Source organism: Pipistrellus kuhlii, unplaced genomic scaffold, assembly GCF_014108245.1.
Source record: "Pipistrellus kuhlii isolate mPipKuh1 unplaced genomic scaffold, mPipKuh1.p scaffold_m20_p_5, whole genome shotgun sequence".
Lineage (NCBI taxonomy): Eukaryota > Metazoa > Chordata > Mammalia > Chiroptera > Vespertilionidae > Pipistrellus > Pipistrellus kuhlii.
The window spans coordinates 15,370,304-15,392,830 of record NW_023425551.1 but is presented as its reverse complement, the minus strand read 5'-3'; the positions used below and the strand labels follow the sequence as shown (position 1 = coordinate 15,392,830).

The window sequence follows — 22,527 nt, the reverse complement described above, 5'->3', positions numbered from 1 at the left end:
TACCCCTCCACACTGGGAATTGAGCCCACCACGTGGGCATGTGCCCTGACTGGGAATCAAACCATGATCTTCTGATTCATATGTTGATGCTCAACCACTGAGCCATACTGACTGGGCTGTTTTTTAAATTTTGTTTCAGCTTGTATTCCTAACATTTGCATAGCATCATGAAAATAGTAGGTACTCAACTAATTCTATATAATAAAAGGATAATATGCAAATCAACCGAACAGTGGAATGACTGGTCGCTATGATGTGCACTGACTACCAGGGAGCAGATGCTCAATACAGGAACTGCCCCCTGGTGGTCAGTGTGCATCATAGCAACCAGTCATTCTAGTCATTCCACTGTAAGGAGGAGAACCACCAAGAAAATAAAAAGATGGCCAGATGCCAATGGTAGGTTGTTCCTGGGAGAGAGTTAATAGTTGCACATACTAGTATTACATGGCATACAAAGAGGACAGGGGGAGGCTTTGCAAACGCCGCCACCCCGAAGCCGCCCGTGACCAGCCATGGTGAACCCGACCGTGTTCTTCGACATCGCCATCGATGGTGAGTCCTTGGGCCACTTCTCCTTCGAGCTGTTTGCAGACAAAGTTCCAAAGACAGCAGAGAACTTCCGTGCGCTGACAACTGGGGAGAAAGGATTTGGTTATAAAGGTTCTTGCTTTCACAGAATTATTCCGGGATTTATGTGCCAGGGTGGTGACTTCACACGACATAATGGCACTGGCGGCAAGTCCATCTATGGGGAGAAGTTTGCGGACGAGAACTTCATCCTGAAACACACAGGCCCTGGCATCCTGTCCATGGCGAATGCTGGGCCCAACACAAACAGCTCCCAGTTTTTCATCTGCACTGCCAAGACCGAATGGTTGGATGGCAAGCACGTGGTCTTCTGCCAGGTGAAAGAAGGCATGGGTATTGTGATGGCCATGGAACGCTTTGGGTCCAGGAATGGCAAGACCAGCAAGAAGATCGCCATTGCTGACTGTGGGCAACTCTAATAAATCTGACTTGTGTTTTATCTTCACCACCAGACCATTCCTCCTGTAGCTCAGGAGAGCACCCCTTCACCCCGATTTGCTTGGAATATATGTGCTCTTGCCAGTTTATTGGGTTCCATCATTTCCTTACCCCTTCCCAGTCTAGCTGGATTGCAGAGTTAAGTATATAATTATGAAATAAAAAACTAAACAGAAAAAAAATAAGAGGGGAAAAGCTCACACAGGTGTTGAGTTCTAGGTTGCTCTGTCTGTATCAGCCACTATCTGTGCTCAGCTTAGATCATCTACACATGGAATGTGGTTATGCAGGCATGGGATGTGGTTTCTGTCCCAGGTGATTTCCCCTTCAGTTCTGAGACCAATATATGCCAAAGAGCCTCAAATGCTATTAGTCTGTTTGCGTGCTGTGTTGTATGGCAGAGCCCGAGGGCAGGAGCATCAAGAGAAAGGATACTGATGAGAGCAGTAACATAAGAAAGGGTAGGGATCTAGCTGGTGTTGAAAGGATGGTTGCTGTATAGCTAACTATATGAAGACTTTCCTGAGGGGGGATGATGATGAGGGAAGACATAAAGGCAGTGATGTGCACAGCCCGGTGTGGGTCTGTGAGGAAGCAAAGGTCAATCAGAGAGGTCAGGGAGTTGGAGTGTATCTAGGAAAATCAGGTTAGAGGTGTGAGGTGAAGAGAGGAAAGAAAGTCATTTTTTAAATTTGCCTTTCTTTCTATGAGCAGACCTCTTTCTCTCTTTCTCCCTCTCTCTCTCTCTCTCTCTCTCTCTCTCTCTCTCTCTCTCTCTCTCTCTGTCTCTTAATCTCTGCTTGTTTTTTCACTTCTTAATATGCTTTCTTACAGTGGTTAGCTGAGAGAGAAAAAACAAAACTAAAATAATTGTCTTCACTTTTTTAAAGCCATGACTGAGTAATCTTTATCTGTTAACTTTTCAGCATTTTGCCCATTACACAGCATCACAGGCCATATGCTGCTTTTTATCTTGAGTTTCCCATTTCTCTTGTGATTTCTTTTTCTTCTCTCAAATGTCCATTTTATTAGATGCAGTCATGAAGCAATTCCTTTTTCTTGTCATATTAGATTTAGCTTTTTAAAAGCATTTGGCCACAACCAATTCTAGTCCTGGAAATTTGTGTGTGGCTTTAATGTTCCTTGGAATGTATTTCAGTATAGTTTGCTGTCTACTAAGTAGCATCATATTTGAAATGAATAAACACTTTTATTGAATCCCATATATTAAAGCCTCATTGGCATTAGTTTAAGGGTAATTCTCTTTATATAGTGCCTTGAAAGCTAAGTTTTCCAGCTCTCTATTAATTATTTAAGCACTGGAGCTGAAGAATAATCAAAGAACTATTCTGATAAGTACATAAATCCAAAGTGCTGCATCTTAGGATTTATTTATTTTAGCCTCCTTAAACTTTCAAAAGAATCTGAAGTGCAAATGCTCCAAGAATCATTAAAATAAACGTACAAGTAAAAGAGCCAATTAGTATTATATCTGGATTTTAGACTAAGGTTCATGTTAAAATTGAGTGCAAAATAGCAAGCCAAAGCAAAATACGACAAACTAAAAAGTATAGCTCTCCTCTGATAAAAGCAAAAACAAACCAATTCTCTTTCAATCAGGACAGATGAATTTTTGCTCTGGCAAAAATCTATTGCCTAAGTCAAGGAACATTGAACATTTTGGATGATATATCAATAATTTCTTAAAAGATGAATATCTTTCATAGCCATTTATTATGTCACTGATTAATAAAAAAGAGTATGTTAAATGTTATGTTGAATGTTTTTATATTGAAAGAGAACGGACTAACATTTAATAAGAATTATAGCAGACTTTGTTAATTACTTATCAAAAGTCAATTCTCCCTTTTTTGGTAAAAGAATCCAGAGCAATGTGCGCAGATGAAAAACTAAAATTTTCCAGCGTTCTGCACAGTTAGGTGTGGTTCTGGTCAATGCGATGGAAATGTAAGTCACTTCTGGGAAAGCTCCCGGAGGGACGGCTGAATTCTTCCCAATTGCTCCCAGTGGCCATCTTGACCAGGCCATGACTTTGAGGATTGAACATGGGAGGCTTCTGGGTCCTTTGAAACTTCTAGAGGTGACATTCCAGCCTTGGACTGCCTTTCTCTGGACTTCTTTTCTGTAGGAGAATAAGCCCTTGTATGTTTAACCTACCTGAGTCGGGTCTCTTCTGCTAGCAGCCAAATTAAATTACTAACTGGTATGCATGCCCACGCATATACATCAGTGCTTTTCAAAGGTTATGTCTAAATTGTCTCCACTCCCCTTTGAGTCCGATATTACTGATCTAGAGCCTTTAAAGGCCTGGCTAAGGTCATTTGACTCGTTAGGAGAGTTAGGATTGGAATTTAGCTGAGATCTGTGTGTGTTCCCAAGTGCTACCGTTTCCAATACATTTGTGAGGTGATCAGAAAGCTTGCTACAGGGGCTGAGCTTAGAAGACCATAGTCTCTCTCAAGCCTTCCTTTTTTGCATCTTAGTGGTCCTGGTGATCTTGGCAGTGCTAAGAGGAAGCATGAAAAGAGCTTTGTTCAGAAGTAACTAGAGCTTAACGGTAGATGCTACATCCTTTGAGACCTATCTGTTGGGAACATGACAATCAAAAGAGAAACTCTCTAAAGGAAGAGGAAATGGAGGACGACAGCATCAGGCCCACACATTAGCTCTACGATAAACCCTGGACAGTCTCTATTTTAATTTGTTAAGTGAGATGGTATCGCTATTACTCCTCGCCTCTAAGAAAATTGTATTGCCTGGCAGATGGGTTTATAAAAAAGCATGAGGAAAGAAGAGGGATGGTGGTTAAAAAGTTACACATTAGAGAGTTGCTTTCTAAAGTCCATGACTCTACTGACAAGCAGTGGTCAATATCTTTCTTTCCACGCAACCCGTTTTCCCCAGCGGTTTCCTTAGCACAGGCCCTAAGCAGCACTTGCCCATCTTATTGCAGGAATCTGTCACTGGTCTCCCACTTTGGGTCTCTGTCCCACACCAAGCAGTGTGTGCTCCCGCGCTGGAGTCGCCTTTTCCAGCATAAATGGAATCTGTTGTTCCCCTTCCTTACCAATTCCTGATAAATTCCATTTCCTTCAGGGTGGAGTCCAAGCTCCTTGGCCTGTCATCTGGTCCTTTAATCTCCAGTTCTACCTTTCCTAGCGGCATCCCTGCGTTCTAATGTTCTCTTCCCATGGGTCACATTGAGCTTCCCAGACTGCAGCCTTCTCCTTCACACCCAGCCAACTCAGGATAACCAATTCTGACAACATGCCGTTAGCCCCAGGCTATTTTTGAATTTAACTTCCATTGCTCATTTATAAATGTGTCTGAGTCCCACATCCCAGAGGTCTTACCTTTGCTATAAAGGTGCCGGCGTTACCTTTATTTTTCCCTTTCCTCCCATTTTCTGTAGTGATTAACAGAGGGCTGTGCTTTCTTATACTGTGGGCTTATTTCTCTTGACATTGGGTAATATTTGGAATATAAGGGTGTCACTGAACAACCTTGAGGCACTGCCTCCTGTTCATTTTTCTCCAGCTGAGTTGGCAGTATTGCTCTTTTGTTATTCCCTACAGAATTTGCTCTCAGTTTATAGATAGCATATATTTTCTTCTTTTTGCAGTGTCTCAGCTTCATTATTATTACCACCTTGACAAAAGAAATATTCAAGAACTCTCTAATCCTAGTAACGAAACAACTAAGACTACTCTAAATTTATGCTATTTATGAGAAAGCTTTATTTTTTAGGGTATTTGAGTGTCCTACTGTCCCCCATGCTTACTTTAAATATTTGTTTCAGGAGAATGAGCCCATAACACTCATCTCCTCTCATTGCTTCTCTAATACTCCTCCATGTGGATAATTTCCAAATATGCCTCTCTGACATTGATATCAAGTTCCAGATGCCGACCTCACAATCAGTTGGACATTTCCACCAAGACATCCTTCTGGGACACAAAATTTATGTCTGAAAGCAAACTCCCACCATCCCATACAACAAATGACCTGTCCTCCAGAGGGACATAGATTTTTTGGTGCTGCCATCATGGTCATAATTATCCAGACAATTTCATCTGTCTTTTCCCTATTCAAAAACTACTTGCAGAGTGGAAATTAAACTCATGACCCTGACATTCAAAACAATCTACAGATTGGCCTTAATGTCTTTCCAACTTCATGTTCTACTATTTCCCTTGAACAATCCTTCACTGTGGTCAGGAAACTATTCACAGCTAAGAAGATGATTTCTTCACCATCTTTGCCCTGAAGAAATAGCCTCTTTTCTCTCAGAAAGTTACAATGAAGTCACCGAAGGCTTGGCCCCTTTGGTCCACAGAATTGTCTTGACTCCCTGAACTACTCGTTTATAATTTGAATATGTACCACTCCTTTGACACATATCATATGTATTTCAGAGAATTTAATATGATTTGTGAAGGTAAACACAGTGGAAAATTAATGACGAAAATGAAAACTATTTATAAAGAGCTGGAAGAGATGTTAACAGATCAGATGAAGTGAAATGTTTGCTGTAATGGGTCACACATGTGTTTTACTTTCCAAGCAGTTGAGCCAAACTGCAAAGAATTATGGCTTGCAATATTGTCATCTTATGGTTTAATTTTTAGGTAAAGAAAGCTTATGAAAAAGTGCTGCTGAAAGCAACACTTTTCTGAAGTGAAACCTGGCAATATATTTACACTAGGAGTATTGTTTCATAGGTTAATGTAGTTCATAGTGAAAAGGGGAAAGGGTGCTTCTTGCATGAAATCTTCCAATATCAGTCCTTCATAAAGAATATAGTGTGAAATGGAAGGGCTGAGGTAGTGGCATTCTGGAATTGCACTTTCTGTTGATCTAACAATATCATGGTAGAGCTTGGGAGACCTAAAAGAATAGGTACTTTGCTTGTCCATCTGCCTTTGTCATATTGTATATTAGGGAGCTTTTGGGCTGCAGTCCATTTCTCTGACAAGTGCTTGATCTGCATGAAGCCCACACTGCTGATAAAAGTGAGAACCATATGCTCAGAGACCAGATGCACAGAAGGCAAAGTTATCATCATGTTGTGAAAATTTTAAAGGCAGAGTTGTATTTCACCCAAACAGTCCAGCCTATTTCAACTTTCTCCATCTCTCCAAAAACAACAACTTTATAAAAACATGCGATTCTACCTACAAAATCATTAAGATGGTTTTACATACAAGTGAGTCTATACAACAACACTAGAAATAAAGTCAGAAATTTTTTAAAAATTTCATTGAATTAAATTTTATTAAAATGATGGAATTATGGGGTCAATAATTTCTGGCCCAAAAATCTACTTGGTTGTTAAAATAATGCTAAACAAACAACAAATAAAAATGTGAAAAGAGCTTTCCATCTTCTCTAGCTCAGTTAGTGGGGCAAGACCAATAGTCAGATTCCATGTCTTTAGCAAAATGCTTCCAGCCACAGCTTGTATTTGACACTCATATTTCTTCACCTACAGTGGCAAGACTGATCCAAGGCAAACAGAGAGTGAACCAAGTTTGTCCTCTTCCCCTCTTGCTTTCTAAATGGCACCACTTCCCTGGTTAAGGTCCTGATATTCTTGCAGGATCTGATGTTGGTTCCCTAGAGGGTATTTGTTCCCTCTCATTTCTTTCTTCATTCTACCCCAGGGATTACAAGGGCATACACTGAGGTTTTTTTGGCTCTTTTGATATTACCTAATTAGCAATAATAATATTTAATTCCCTAGTGTCATGATCTGATGTCCTAGAATTAATATCTATGATTTCTTTGTTATTTCTATTTCTGACATATTACTATATTGACATGACATGACCAGGCTGAGAAAACACAGTCATAAAGTATGTCCTACAAGTTATTGTATAGTTGGTGAAGATTCATTGCTTAGAAGCTGAGATAGTGTGATGCTGGGACCATGCTTTCTGGTAATTTAATAATCCTAAAACAGATCTAGGAGAATGAAAAATTTGGATAGTTAAATATTTGGCTCAAATGAATCCCAGTCTTAGATTCTCTTAGGCCGTAACTCCAGCTTTTTGAGAGAGAATCTTATAGACCTCTCAGTTTTCTTTCCTTCTAGCCACTCAGACTCTCTTCCCTTAAGTTAACAAATTCTTTTGTCCCATGGGTTCCTCTGCCTGGAACATTCTATTCCTAGGGATCCATGTATCCAGTTTTCTTTCACCTTTTAAGTGTCAGTTATAACATGTTATGGGACATTGGTGGTCAGCAAATCTCTACTGAGTGAGTGAATGAATGCATTTGTATAGTTGCAGTCTTAAAATGAACTGAGAATTTTACATTTTATATATAAATTACATATGGTTGATTTTCTCAAATGCTAGATGGGCCCTAGAAGCAGATTCTTTTCTCTCAAATGAGAAATATATTTATATAAAGACAGGGACGCAGAAAAAATGACTAAAGCCCTGATACTTCCTCTACTGCCTCTGTTGTTATTGTTTTGTTTTGTTTTGTTTTTGGTACCAGTGAGGATCCCTGGCTAAAAGAAGAAAAATCAAGGTTATACTTTCTCACCATTCCAAACAGGCTTTGGTGCATGCTGATGATGGAGATGTTTGGGGAGAATCCTTCTAAAAGCCTGCAGGTCTTAAGGAAACTGGTTTCTTCCTTGCCAGGATAGGGGAGGGTGGCACTTCCATGAACAAGACATAGCAGAAGTAATGGTAGAAGCACCAAATGGACATGTGTTCTGCTGGCTAATGCTGTTCCAGTGAGAAGACCATCAGCTCCCTCTTTTATAGGGCCAGCTGGCTGTAGTAATTCTCATAGACACCAAGCATTCAGGGGCCAGGCTGTGCAGGCAGACACTAAACACCCAGCATTCCTTTCATATATAAAGTTCGATGTCAACCAATATTTATTGTACATTTCAAACAGCAATGATACCTAAACCTAGGGTGATTATATTTCTTTATTCCCTCTTTGAAGGCTTCTTACAGACCAATTAATGCCTTTTTATTTTTAAAACTCTCTTGGCTCTCAAACTCTACTGGTTTGGTAGATGAGTGGTCACTCTGTTATTTTCTAATTGCATTGAATCAACCTACTTTACTTATAGAGGCTTCTTTAAAGAACATTCTGGTAAAAAAAAAAAAAGTTTATTACAAAGTGGCATTTGCTTTCAGAGCTTGGGATACAGAAGGGGATTGCCCTGGGGATTCCTACTAAAACAGAATGTGTTGTCTCACCAGGTGGAAAATTCTTTGAATTCTAAATATGCCATTCAACAAATAAACATTTGCCCTTAGAGTTCCATTACAATTTTTTTCTTAACGGCAAAAGGAATAGTTTCCACGGATGCAGAGATGCTATCATTCTTACTCTCAGGAGGGCGTAGATGTCCACAAACAATTGCATGATAGCACTGAGCTGAGGGCAACTTCAGTGAGAGAAGAGATGTGTTTGCTCACCTACTTTGGAAGGAGGTGTGATGTTCAACTTGCTTAAGCCAAAAGGTGCCTAGATATGTGGTCAAACATTATGCTGGATGCCTCTGTGAGGGTGTGTTTGGACACATTTTACAAATGCATAATGACATATAGCCACTTTGTAGTACCAGGCAGCATGGCTTTACTGCCCTAAAAATCTCTGTGCTCTGCCTAGTTGTCCCTCCCTCCCCACTAACACCTGGCAACCACTAACCTTTTTACTGTCTCCACAGTTTTTCCTTTTCCAGACGGCATGTAGACGGAAGTATACAGGATGCAGCGTTTTTCAGAGCAGCTTCATTTACTTTGTACATTTAAGTTTCCTCCATGTCTTCTTATGAATTGATAGCTCTTTTCTTTTTCAGCACTACATAATAGGCCATGGTCTGGATGTACCACCATTTTTCATCTTGGTTGCTTTCAAGTTTTGGCAATTATGGGTAAAGCTGCTATAACCATCCATGAGTAGGCTTTCATGTGGGCATATGTTTTTAGTTAATTTGGAGTAGATATCCAAGAGCATGGTGGATAGGTTGGTTACCAGAATATGTTAGTTTTGTGAGACACAATGAAAATGTCTTCCAAAGTGGCTGCACCTCTCTGCACTCCCATCAGCAATGAATGGGAGTCCCGTTGCTCCACATCCTTGCTCGTGTGTGGTGCTGTGAATGTTCTGGATTTTGGCCATCAGGATAGGTGTGTTGTGGTATCTCATTGTTTTAATTTGCATTTCCCTGATAACATGATGGGAAGCATCTTTTCATATGCTTGTTTCTCATCTATATATCTTCTTTGGTGAAGTTTCCATTTAGCTTTCTTGCTCATTTTTAAATCGGGTTGTTTGTTTCTGATTGCTAAATTTTAAGAGCTCTTTGTATAATTTGCATAAGAATCCCTTTTCAGACATAAGGCTTTTTATACAAAAATGTGTGCTTTATTATTAATCTTTTCTTCTATTGTAGATTATGTGTTCCATCAATTAATTGTTATTGAACAACCACAACCTCAATAATGTCAGCTGTAATGAAAAGGGAGGTAAACTGAGTTTGCCAAATTTAAAATTATTTTGCATAAGAGAGTGTGGGTATGTAAAAAAACATCTTAGCCTTTTAAAAATGTAGCAACTTAGGGAAAATGAAGCAACTTAGCCTCTTAAAAATGCCATGTTAAAATAAAATTGCCTCTCTAATAAAGCAAAGGACCGTGTTGCGTTTTTTAATAAGTTGGAAAAACTAGTGTTCTGTCCTGATTAAGATCGGGATCTTTTAAACTCCAACTGAGGTATTCCCAAGACACTTTAACAAGAGAATTTCTGCAAGGCAGTTTTTTGATCAACTTGCAAGATTAGTTTTGCCTGAGTTTAACTAGGTCATGCTTCCTCTTCTCCTCTATCTCAGCAGAAACATACTTTATCAAAAGCCAAAACAGACCAAATGTGGGATGTGCTTTTTTAAAAGGTGGGTTTGGGATGTTAACAAATTAGTTTTATAATTTTAGATAGTTTGAAGTTTAAACACCAAAGTGCTGAGTGATGGGGCTTTTCCTTAGATCACTGTTCCATCATGATTTATCTTTTCCCCAAACACCTGAGCATGTAGTGTTTGTGACATAAATTTGACAGTTATAACTTAATGATTTATTTTGGCAACATATTGTTGTCTTGTGCTGTCATTTAACTTTTCATCTCCACAACAGAAAGAAAAATCCTTATGTATCAGATAAGGTCTTCAATAGAAACAGAATAGGTATATGTATAAACAAGTAGAGTTCTATTTTAAGGAATTGGTTTACTGTGGGAATTGGCAAGTCTGAAACCTGTAGGGCATCTGGGTGGCTGGGAATTCAGGAGAGAGTCAGTGAAATCTTAAGTCTGAAATCCAGAGGGCAGACTAACAGGCTGGAAATGTGGGCAGAATTTCTGTACTGCAATCTTGAAGCAGAATACCTTCCCTTACTGCTCTTAAGGCCTTGAATCAATGGCAAGAGGCTCACTCACCTTCTGGCGGGTAATCTGCTTTATGTCAAGTCAACTGATTGTCAATGTTAATCACAATCAGGAGAACACCTTAACAGCAACATCTAGACTCGTGTTTGGCCAAACAATTGGGCAGCAGAGCTCAGCCAATTGACACATAAAATTGACCATGACACTTTGAAAGCAGGAATTATTGATTCCACTTCTTTGTATTTGCCTCAGTGTTTATTGTCTCTTGAGCAAATATTTTCTAAGTAAATGCATACTGGTTAAGTGACTATTAGAAGTGAAGATTCGTCTTCTGAAAATTACATATATCACTTTGTAATGAATATGCTAGTGGTATGCAGGTATAATTGTTAAATAATAAGTGTATGGATAAGCAGATAGGTAAATAGTATTGATTCTTTAAAATCATATTGAAATAAGTTCAATTGAAAGAAATAATGTTTTAGGATGTGGAGCCATGGAAGGCATGAAAGAGGCCAGTTTGTTTGGAGGAATGTTAGGGGACTGAGTAGGCTAGAGGGAAGTGGGTGAGGGCGGCGTGCTCTTAGTGAAACTATGCAAAGGATAGCAATATAGTGGAGGCCACTGGAAAGCAAGTGGAGAGGTTTTTACTGAAATGAAGGTGGCCACTAAAGGATTTTGAATAGGAGAGTAAAATCACATGAATGGTTTTTGTAAGAATCAGCATCTGATAACTGTATTTGGACCAGAGAAAATTAGGCAAACTGTCATTTCCCGTCCTCTGAGAGGCAGATGTTTAGATAAGATTAGACATGCAAAGGGTTTTTGGAAGACAGTGTCTAGGAAATATAAAAGAGAAGTAGTAGGCAGCCAATAGCCACATGGTACTATTGAACATCTGCGATGTGGCTAAGTTGAAATGGGACGTGTAAGACACTCCCTAGACTTCTAAAATGCACCATAAAGCAAGCAAACACACAGAAAACCAAAACTCCAAAACTCCCCCCTCACACATAGGAGAATATAAAATACCTCCTTAACAATCTGAAAATATCGTCTATATGCTGAAATAATATTTTGGAATAAGTATATCATTAAATATATGTGCATATCATTAAAATGTATCTACCTGTTCCCCCTCTCCCCCCAACTTATTTAATATGGCTATTTGAAATGTGAAATTTCATAGCTGGCTCACATCCTGTTTCTAATGAACAGTTCCATTTCAATCACAGTGTGGTCTCACACTTGTGAAAGGAGAGAGGAAGGAGGGTTAGGAAGGAAGAGTCCACTGACCAGCTCTAAGAACATTTGGTCAGGCTGATGGGGTGTCCCTAAGCAAAGGTGGACCTTTGTGTGAGTCCCACGTTGTGCAGGAATGAGTTAGCATTAATAACCCAACCTCCCTCAGTTATTAGCTGGGACTGTCCTGGGGGAAGTGAGGCCTGGATAGCACTGGGTGATGCAGTGGGGACGGGAGGTGGCAGCTGGAGGCTGTTAGTACGATTGCACAGCAGATTCTTTGAAAAGAGATGTGAGTAATAAATCTTCATGGCTGCCTCAAAAACCAGTCCTTGTCATGATAATTTAGGCAGATATCAGCTGGTTTATTGGCTAAGGCTGTTTGGTCCGATGCCATAATTTTTTAGTTGTGTTCCCACTTTGTGTGTCCTATCTTGCCTGACCCAGCCCTACTTATGTGGACAGTACCAGCACTGAGAGCTGTGTGAGACCCATCCTCTGGAAATCTACACACTCTCTCTAAGCATGTTAACTCACTAAGACCAGAAAAGTAATACAAAGGTTAAAAAATACTTTAGAAAATAATCATAACCGTCCTCTGGTGGCTTCTGAGTCATCATTCATTTTCTGTGTATTGACATTACATTTCCAAAGAAGGAAAAAATGTTTATACCACAAGTAAGTCCAATAACTGAATTCCTCCCCATGAAGTTAGCATTATACAAAACTGTGGGTGTGTTCCCAGTCATTAAATACTTTAACTAATAATGAACAGAGTAAATTATTAAAATTATTAGTTATAAAGGATAGAAAACCCTCTTGTGTATATTTGTCACAGATTTGATAACTGTTAATATCTGTTTTACTCCATAAATGGATAGTACAGTTTAGCAAATAATTAAGAACGTAGACTTTGAAAATCCATCAGACTCCATCACTTACATCTGGCAGTGTAGACTTGGCTAAATTACTTAGCCTTTCTGAACCTCACTTTCTTCAACTTTAAGTTGGAATATTTACAGTATTCTGCCATAAAGTTGTTGTGAGGATTAATTGGGGTAAAGCATGTAAATACTTAGCGTTGTGCTTAACACATACTAAACGCTCCAGAGATGATGTTATTTGAAGGGACAGGAGCTTCTCGACACCATTGGCTATCAAGAATTTCTTAAATTTTCTAACTCAACTGAAAAGTCTCCACCTGTCAAGTTGAGTAAAAATAAGAAGCCAGGCTTCCGTATTCCCTGTGTACTGTCCAAGAACTTGCAGGGCTTGCAGGGTGCAGGAAAGCATGCATAATCTTGGGTTGTACACCAGGGGCTGTCACTGCATCGCTGCATTTGAAAATAGGCAGCTCCAGTAGAAGTTCCCTTCTGTCTATGACCAGGTTTCCAAGACTGGGATGACCAGCTCACCCTAATCCCTTCTCTGGACCTTACCCTCTATATCTTATCATCTGGCTGTTGATTCCTATCCTTTATTATCCTTTGTAATAAACCAGTAATCTAGCCAGTAAACTGGTTTCCAGACTTCTGTGAGCCACTCTATCAAGTTAATCAAACCCAAGAAGGGGATTGTGGGACCCTCTGATTTATAACCATTTGGTTAGAAGCACAGGTAACAACCTAGACTTGTGACTGGCATCTGAAGTGTTCCTCATCTCAGTGGCTGATGGGCCTTATCTTTTCCTTCTCATACAACTTCTCTCTTCCCTGAAAGGCGAGCTGAGCCCACCCCCTCCCTGAAGCCATCTCTGACTTTTCTGCTTCCCAGGGGCCTTGCTCCTTTCTAGAACTAGTGAGGGCAGAAGCAGGGATTCCTGATTGGGAAAATGGAGCAAGTCTGGAGAGGAAGCGATGCCAGGCAGAGCTGCACAAGTTAGTGCACATTTATGTCTCTTTGGAAATGTTTTCTGGGGAAAGTGGTGTTATTGACACTTTAAATGTCTAGGAAAGCCAAAAGCTTCCTTTCCATGATACCGGAACACAAGACTCAAATCAGAGGAAACTTCATCTTAGTCACATGTTGTCTTACTCATGGGTGACTGATTATTCAATTTTTTTGACACTGATGCTACCTAATGATATTCAACACTTGTCATCCTTTGGCTTTTCAAACTCCCTTTTCCTAATAGCTCCTCAATGAGCATGTGAGAAAACTCCTATTGTGTAGTCATGGTGGTAATTAGTACCCAGAAGCATGTGACAGAGGCTTAGCAGTTGCATGCATTCTCCAGGAACTTCGGTCTTCGCAGAAGAAGCTGGAATTGGTTGGTTGGTTACTGTCTTTCACAGTAGCAGTGGTGTGGTGTGTGGACAAGACATATTTTTAAAAAATTCTCTCTCTCTCTCTCTCTCTCTCTCTCTCTCTCTCTCTTTCTCTCTCTTTCTCTCTCTGTCTCTCTCTCTCTCTTTGCTTAAGATGTCCACATTGGGTTTCTTTCACTTATATATTAAAATTTTGGCTAATAACAATTATACTAGTAATCATTATTACCATTATTTTCAGAACCAAAAGCTAACCGTCATTGAGCACATTCGATATGCCAAGCACTGTTCCAAAGTGTTCCCATGTATTATTTACTCCCTCATCCTCATGACAGCCAGTGGGATAGGCACTATTGTCCTGATTTCCAGAGAAAGAAAATTGAAGTGCAGCAAGGTTGCTTAAATACACCTAACTGATAAATAGCAGAGCCGGGTTTGGAATCTACACAGTCTCTTAACTAAACTACTCAGAAATGTGTATCAGGAAGTGAAGGTTCAGGCATCTGAGCAAACATGAGGAATTGGAGACTGGTTCTCAATCTGAGATAGTGTAGAAGGAATTAAATGTCCTATTATTTTTCTGGGATGATACTCTAGTACTCCATGGCTTTCAGTGATAAGATAGTGAATGAAATGATTGCCTATGGATTTCTGTGATTGAGAATCCCTTGAGGACAAGGTTCTGGCAGACCACATTGGTACCACCATAAAAATAACATGAAAGATATAAAAAATTGATGGGTAGTTGCTCCTGATAAGACTGTATGGCATAAAGCCCAGAGTGATAAAACTCAAATCTCCGTTTTCAGTTTAAGCCATGGAATAAAATTCAGGGACGTTCAATAACTGTGATGAAAGAATTTATTATCTTGCAGCTATAAGGCTGAGGTAGCCAAAACTCAGAAGCAGATTTTGATCCTAAAAGGTGCCAGATTACATCCATGGAATAAATTTTTCAATATGTATGTCACTTCCATGGAAATGTAGTCATCGATCAAACAGAGCAGGAGCCTGGGCAGTGGGATGAGGTCCATGAGGGGACTCCCATCTGAGTAACCTGATTCCCCACACCTCACAAATGAAGTTTCTATTTCCCCCAAGGAAAAATCTCCTCTTCCTGCTCTGAGGACATTGTTCTCCTGCTTCAAGACTCTTTTATACTTTTGCCAGAGGAAAAGAAGAAACCTGTTTTTTTCCAAATTCCCCATCTGCTTTACACTTTACTTTGCTCAGAGAAATAACGAGTTAAATCTCAATGTGATTTGAGCACAAATTACCAAGTCACTCCTTGGATGAAAACGTTCACACATCTAAGAATTTCAGGGCTTTGCTAATCTTATGGGAAAATATCCATAAAGTATATATATAAGGGCATGAGTGGTGGTGTTAGACCAGTAGGGAGGAATATATTCATATAGCTGGCTGGGTTTTTAAATATGGATGTGCTTACCAGATGCTTTGCTTTCAGAGCAAGCTTAAGTAGCTATATGTGGTTCCAATAATTTGTTTGGCTGAGTAACCCAAACCTGGTTCCAACTGTAGCCCACAAAAGATTGGGCCAGATGAGATGATTTCTTGGTATAGAATAAGGGAATGTGTTGCTTTATACATGTGAAATATGGAGTGATCCCTCATGTGTATCTTGTCCAACAATTGTTCACTCCCTTCAACAAGGGTGCCGCTCTGTGGCCTGGACAGGGAAGCCAGCTGCTCTGAGGAGACCGGGTGCCTTTCTGTTTTCCAGATCAGGTGCTCCAGCTTTGCCACAATCTTTCCATCCAATTGCCTTTTGGCTCAAGACAGCCAGGACTAGGCTCTACTACTTTACCCAAAAATGCCATTGGATAAGTCCAAAGGATCATTTTAGTTCTTAAGTTTAAAAGATGATTACAGAGGAAAATAACTCTTTGACAAGAGTTGAGAAATTTATTTTCTGCAGAGAAATCTGCCAGTGTTATAGAGAGTCAAGTGATCTGATTTCAGTTGAATACTAATTTATATTCCTGGGGTTTGCCAAATTTCACTCTTTTTCTCAGTCCAATATCTCACTCCTGGGAGAATCAAAAGTGCAGAATATCACATTTCTTTGTTACTGGGCTGTTGGCAAAATTCCTTCCCAGATGTATTAAGAAAAAAAGCCATTTTTCATTCATTTTGTGTTCTGGAGCTAATTTGTGTGACTGGATTGATCATGAGGTTTTTATAATCTCAAGTCTAGTACTTCAGTTTAGATTACTAGGTTCATGAAATGAGCAATGTCGTAGCTTAATTCTTATTCCCAAAACATTTGTGATAATGAATGTTTTGAATTTCTAAAGAACCCATAGATATGCTTATGGATTTAATAAATGTTTCTCTACCCAAATGCATTGCATTAATTTAATTCAAAATGATGGAATTTAATTTTTATTTTTGTGATTCCCTTCAGGTATCTTTTCACCTGCTAATGCTTCCTCTCTTTCCTCCCTATTTTAGGGATAAATGACAGATTTTTTCCCCCCTTAGCTTTATACTGAAGCATCTTTGAGACAAAAACAATAGAGTATTATGCAATATTTAGAAGTATGACTCAATTTTTTGCTGAATGACTGGCTTTCTGCATTCAGTTAGAAATAGTGTTTTGTGTTTATTTGTTATTTCTTTTCTCCCCAGTCCCCATTTCCACTTTCTTCTTTCTATGTATATTTCAGAGAGAAAGTGAGAGGGAGAGAGAGATAAAAACATCAGTGATGAGAGAGAATCATTGACCAGCTGCCTCTTGCAAGCACCCACTAGGGATTGAGCCCACAAGCTGAGCATGTGCCCTTGTCCAGAATGAAACCCAAGACCCTTTAACCTGCAGGCTGATACTATATTAACTGAACCAAGCCAGCTAGGGATCACCTTCTTCTTTTTAATTGCAAATCTCATGTCTGGGTTATGGGCTCAATTTCCAGAAGGGGGCGTGCAGGAGGCAGCCAATCAATGATTCTATCTCATCATTGATGTTTCTCTCTCTCTCCACCTCCCACCCTCTCTGAAATAAATAAAAACATATTAAAAATAAAACATAAAGCCACCTAAGAAGGTGAAAGGGGAGGTCAGATATAATAGGCTTGTTGTCCATAAGGCACCTGACATTTTTTTTCTTCAAAATCATTCGTGTCTACCTGTTTCTTATACAACAAAGTTCCAATTGCTTTGAGGCCTCGGTTTTCCAGATACTACTGATCTCACCCTTCTCTACTACCCTCCAAATCGCTGGCATTCTAGCCTCCCTGTTTGCACATTTTGTTCCAGCAGCCTGTCAAGTCCTATTCCTTCTCCATCTTGTTAAAAAGACTCAGCTCCAATATTGTCTGTTCGATGATACCTCTTTCTGATTCTCTCAGTCAGAATACCAGCTTCTCCCCAAGGTTAATGCAATGCATTTTGGTCCGCAGCCTTGGCCACACTCCCCTCCCTTATAGAAACAGTTTGCTCCCGTTCTGTAGGACAGACCCTGACCAGAAAGAAGGGGGGGACTTAAATAATCCTAGCTTACCAAGACTGGTTCTGGCTTTGCACTTCAATTCTGTTCATTGGCTTCCCAGTTAGATCCTAATACATAGTCTCAAATTTATAGCTCAGTTTTGGTAATTGGCTTCCTGTTTTGTTCTTTGTGCCTCGGAAGTTTTTGTTTACCTGAGTAGACCCTGAGAGTCTCTATAACGTGGGGACTTTTTAGGGCAGCGATTTTTAACCAGTGTGCCTCAATTTTAAAAACATGCAGTGCCCGACTATTTAGTCAGGGGCACTGACCTCTTTTCCCTTAGAATCAGGGGTCCTCAAACTTTTTAAAGTGGGGGCCAGATCACGGTCCCTCAGAGAGCTGGAGGGCCGGACTATATGAACTACTAATTCCTACTGTAACACCTCGGCTGCGCTCACTGCCCAAAAAACCTGGCGGGCCGGATCAGACTCCTCTGCGGGCTGCATGTGGCCCGCGGGCCGTAGTTTGAAGACGCCTGCTTAGATTGTCAAATAAAAAATGACAACAGCCAACACATCAACAGCTGTCGAGTGTGAATGAATCAAAATTGTGCCTATTTTTTTTTGTTAGATTGACAAAAACAATAATATATTTTTTGGTGTGCTGCAGAATTTTAGTAATTAGTTGATGTGTGCTAGAAGATGAAAAAGGTTGAAAATCACTGCTCTAGAGTCTCATGGCAATCTGCTGCTTCCTTTCTTTGTTGGGGTCTTGCCACTGAGCCCCAGCCCGGTCGGAAGGACTCTCCTGTGTGGTGACAGAATGTGCTGGTGCCCTTGTGGCCCCTTTGCTTGTTGCTGTGAATACTAGCAGTTCTGGACCTCCTATTTCTGCTCTGTGCAAAGGTAGGGCCACAACACTGAGTCTGGATGCCTCGTGGTAAGACGGCATGTCTGAATTTCTCCCCATCGTTAGTTCAGTGCTTTCTGGACTCTGCACTCTGCTTGCCGAACTGACTTCCTCTTCCACCAGAAGCGGAGTCTGTCCCTATCCTAGTGGACATGGCTATGCTCAAGTCCCAGCACCTCCCAGTGTTCCCCATGAAGCTGAAGTTGGTGGGTAGTACCAGACCATGCCCTGAAAGATGGAAAAGCTTCTCTATGGCATTTCTTTCATTCAAACTCATGTTTTGGTTAGTTGCATATGTTTTCATTTGCTCTTTGATAGATGCAACTCATTTTTATATGGGACACAGTGCCTAATGCAGAACTGCAACCCTGGAGGCACTCAGTGTATGACGTGAGGTGGGTTGGGAGTCCCTCGGCAGGATCTTCTGAGGAAGGACCTCTGGCTTCTGTTCCAAAATCAGCCTAGGTTAACCTCTGTGGAGCTGTGGTCCTTTAGGTGTGGATGATGTCTTATATGGACTCCGTAACCTCTCTTGCCTCTCGTCCATCTGCCATATTCATCTTCCCCAAGAATATAGTGTGACATGTGGAAAATGACTCCCTAGAACTACAAGATTTATGTTCTAATACCTTGGGGTGACCTACATGCCATTTCAGGGATGCCCCAATTTACTTGTCCAATTTCTTTCCATAACTCCTTTGTAGGTCGTGGTGATAGAGATGAAGTTAATAATTGGATTGTCCTCTCACACACTCCATAGTTTCCCATTTTTGTGCCTCTGTGTGGTTTGTTTCAGCCCTACACTATTCACTAAGAAAACCCTTCAAGATTCAATAAAACTGATGTGAAGACTTTCTTCATCTTTGTGGCTGGAGATGATCTCATTCTCCTTTAAAATTGTAGTGTTTCTGTTAGATCACCCCCTTCCCCCCATTTCTTCCTGAATTATAGTTAACTTGTGTATTTTTTTTGGTATTATTATATGTGCGATAATTTAGATGAAGATTTCATTGAAGGCCAGGGTTATTATCAATGCTGTGCTTAATTTTTATCCTTGGCATTTATGCTAGACATTCAATAATTATTTGCTATTTTTATTATTATAAAAAATATTACCAGTTTTTTGGGGTAGTTTCTCCACTGAGAGTTTTGTTCTCTAGTGTAAACTTGCATGCTGATTTTTCAAGTAGTCATATTTTTAATGTATCCTGCATTATAAGGATAGAAGTGGGGAAAAGATAGAATTATAATCAAATTTGAAAATTTGTGGTATTTTTGCCAAAATCTTTCGGTCAGATACATCATCCTGATTTATTTAGAATCTTCTCTGAATCTATGAGAGATAATGACTTAGAAAATATTTGAATATTTAGAGAAAAATCTTATTTTTCCATTGAAAATATTTACATCCTATTATAATTTTATAGTGTTTCCCAGTGAGTTGTGCTGTTTTTAAAGTAACTTTCACATGATGTTTCTTAAATAGTTTTAATGGAAATATTATTATTCTGAAGTATAGTTAAGCCATGATAAATAATTCCTTTGAGGATAATAATATGCATCCTTAACAATTACATTATAAATTTCTTATATCATCTATCTTATTAATCTTGTTCTATAAATTATTCAAATATTTTAGTCATTTCAAAGTTCTTTTCTGATAACTCTAACATCTGCACCATCAGCTGCCCTGTTGTATTGATTAATTTTTCCTTTTGACTATGACTCACATTTTTCTATTTTTTACATGAAGTGATTTTTAACTACATACTCAATATTGGGGGGAAAAAAACAATCTAAATTTTTGTCTTCTTCCTCTGAAGAGATGTAATTTTACTCTATTATAGGTAGTTGTATTATTGGATGATCACCTTGAACCTGGGGGATCTTGGTTTTAACCTTTCTTAGAGTAGGTTTATTTTAGTTTTGATATGAGTTCTAAGTAAATGTCTTAGTCTGGTGTGTGTGTGTATTGGGGGGAAGGGGGTGGTAAGTAAGGCCTTTTCTCCCCAAAACCACCCCCAGGTCTTTTTAATAGCTTAATTTAAGTTTAATTTACACATCCTACAATTTACCCACTGTAAGTATATAATTCAATGATTTTTGATAAATGTATAGAGCTATGTCACTATAACTACAATTTTGTTTTTTAAAACTGTGATATATATATATATATATATATATATATATATATAATAAAATTTACCATTTTCACCATTTTTAAGTGTATAGTTCATGGCATTGAGTACATGCACATTGTTGGGCTACTATCAACATCATCCATCTCCAGAACTTCTTTATATTTTGCAAAACTGAAACTGTATATCTGTTAAACAATAACAGCCATGCCTCTGTCCCATTCTCAGCCCCTCATAACCATTCTATTTTCTGTCTCTATAAATTTGACTACTCTAGGCACCTCATATAAGTGGAATCAGACAATATTTGTCCTTTGGTGAAAGCTTTTTTCACTTAATATAATATCCTCAAGGTTCATCCAAATTGTAGCATGTTTTAGAATTTTCTTCTTTTTAAGGCTGAATAATATTCCATTGTTTGTATATATTATATATTTTTAAAACAAAATCCAGTCTTTGCACATTTCCATCACCCCAAGAAACTTCCTCGTACTTGCTAACAGTCCATCCCCATGTGAAAGGAGACTGTTGATTGACTTGATCTGAAATGAGCTAGTTATGCCTGTCCAGTTACTTCTGGAGAAGCAAGGTCCCTCCTGAGGGGAGTCACAGATTCACCCACCCCAAAGCTGGAAGAAAAACTCACATTTTATTTTCTGCAATGAGTTGTGGAGTTTATCAAAGCATCTGGATAGGACTGGATGACCTTAAATTCTATGAAAGAACTAATGGGTCAGTTTGTGATGGGATTCATTTATGAGCAAACCAGAGGATCTGCTGGTGTTCTTTGTGGGGAGAGGAGGCTGGAATCCTTGGTAAGCCTGAAAACTTAGATGTTTCATATTTTTGCTGCTTCCGCTTTGGTCTACTAGGATGGACAATTTCTCACACATATCATCCAGTTTATGCTTAACCACTCAAATGGCAGTTTCAGGCAGCTTTTCTAATTATCTCTTGCTGAACATAACCAATTGACCATGGACAGTTGTCAGTGAGGCACAACTTTGCCCCTGATGAGAAGCATAGCTAAATGCTGCTCTGATTATCCCATTGAAGCATCTTTATTAAATATTGAAGAGTCATCTAATTTAGTTGTGGCAGAAGAGGAAAAAATGAATAGGATATCTCAATGGGTCAAAATAATTTCAACATACAGACTCACAAAGCAAGGTCTTACTGGAAACAGATATACCAATATATTAGTAGAGGTTACTTCTTGGTGGTTGGTTTATGGATGATGTGTGTGTGTGTGTGTGTGTGTGTGTGTGTGTGTGTGTTTCTGTACATCCTGTATTCTAAAATATAGTACAAATTACTTTTGGACTCAGATATTTTAAAAATGAGGGATAAGGTAGCCTGGCCCTTTGTGCTTTACTGTCAGCATGGAGCTGAGTCTCAGAGCCCTCCTTTAGAAAGTCATAAACCTCTCCCAAAGACCAAGCCATTTTAAAAAAACGAATTGTAAGTTTGCTCTGAAACCTAACTAGTCAGTTTCTCATAAATATTGAGAACAGGATGTACAATTCCCTTTTAAATCTGATTCATGGTAGACATCTGATGAATAAATGCATATGGAAGATTGAGAGTGTATGAAGGAATAACATATTCTGTTGGGAGTTTTTCAATTGCAAGTTTCTGAAAACCAAATGTAAACAGGGCTTTAATAACTACTGTACCTGGATGGATAAGGGGCAAGCTGGACTCTGGTTTTTTCTTTTTGTTTAACTGCCAGAGAATTGGCTTCAGAGTCTCTGTGGATCCTTTACAGGTGACCCTGGACAGCTCTGGGGTTGCATTCTTAGAGATTTTAATTAAAAAAAAAAGAAGAACTTGGCTTCACTTCCAATCTGGAAATTCCAAGTAAGTCTGTAGCCAGCATGGGTGGGCACTGTGACTGACAGGCTGCCAAAGCCCAGGCAGCTGGGAAGAATCCCTCAGAGAAAGGGAGTGGGAGGTGCATATACCAGGAGAAGCAAGAACAGCAACCGATCAGGCACAAAGCCAATACTTTCTTTAAAAAGAAGCTTTATTAATAATGAAAATGGCAACATTGATAATA

General features: G+C 39.3%; 1 protein-coding gene across 1 annotated transcript; it reads left to right on the top strand.

Moving 5' to 3' along the window:
- The first annotated feature begins 472 nt into the window (after positions 1-472).
- Positions 473-1,034, top strand: LOC118705861 (peptidyl-prolyl cis-trans isomerase A-like). The gene has a single exon (XM_036414977.2). The coding sequence runs from the start codon at positions 516-518 to the stop codon at positions 1,008-1,010; it is 495 nt and encodes a 164-aa protein (XP_036270870.1). The 5' UTR covers positions 473-515; the 3' UTR covers positions 1,011-1,034.
- The last annotated feature ends 21,493 nt before the right edge of the window (positions 1,035-22,527 follow it).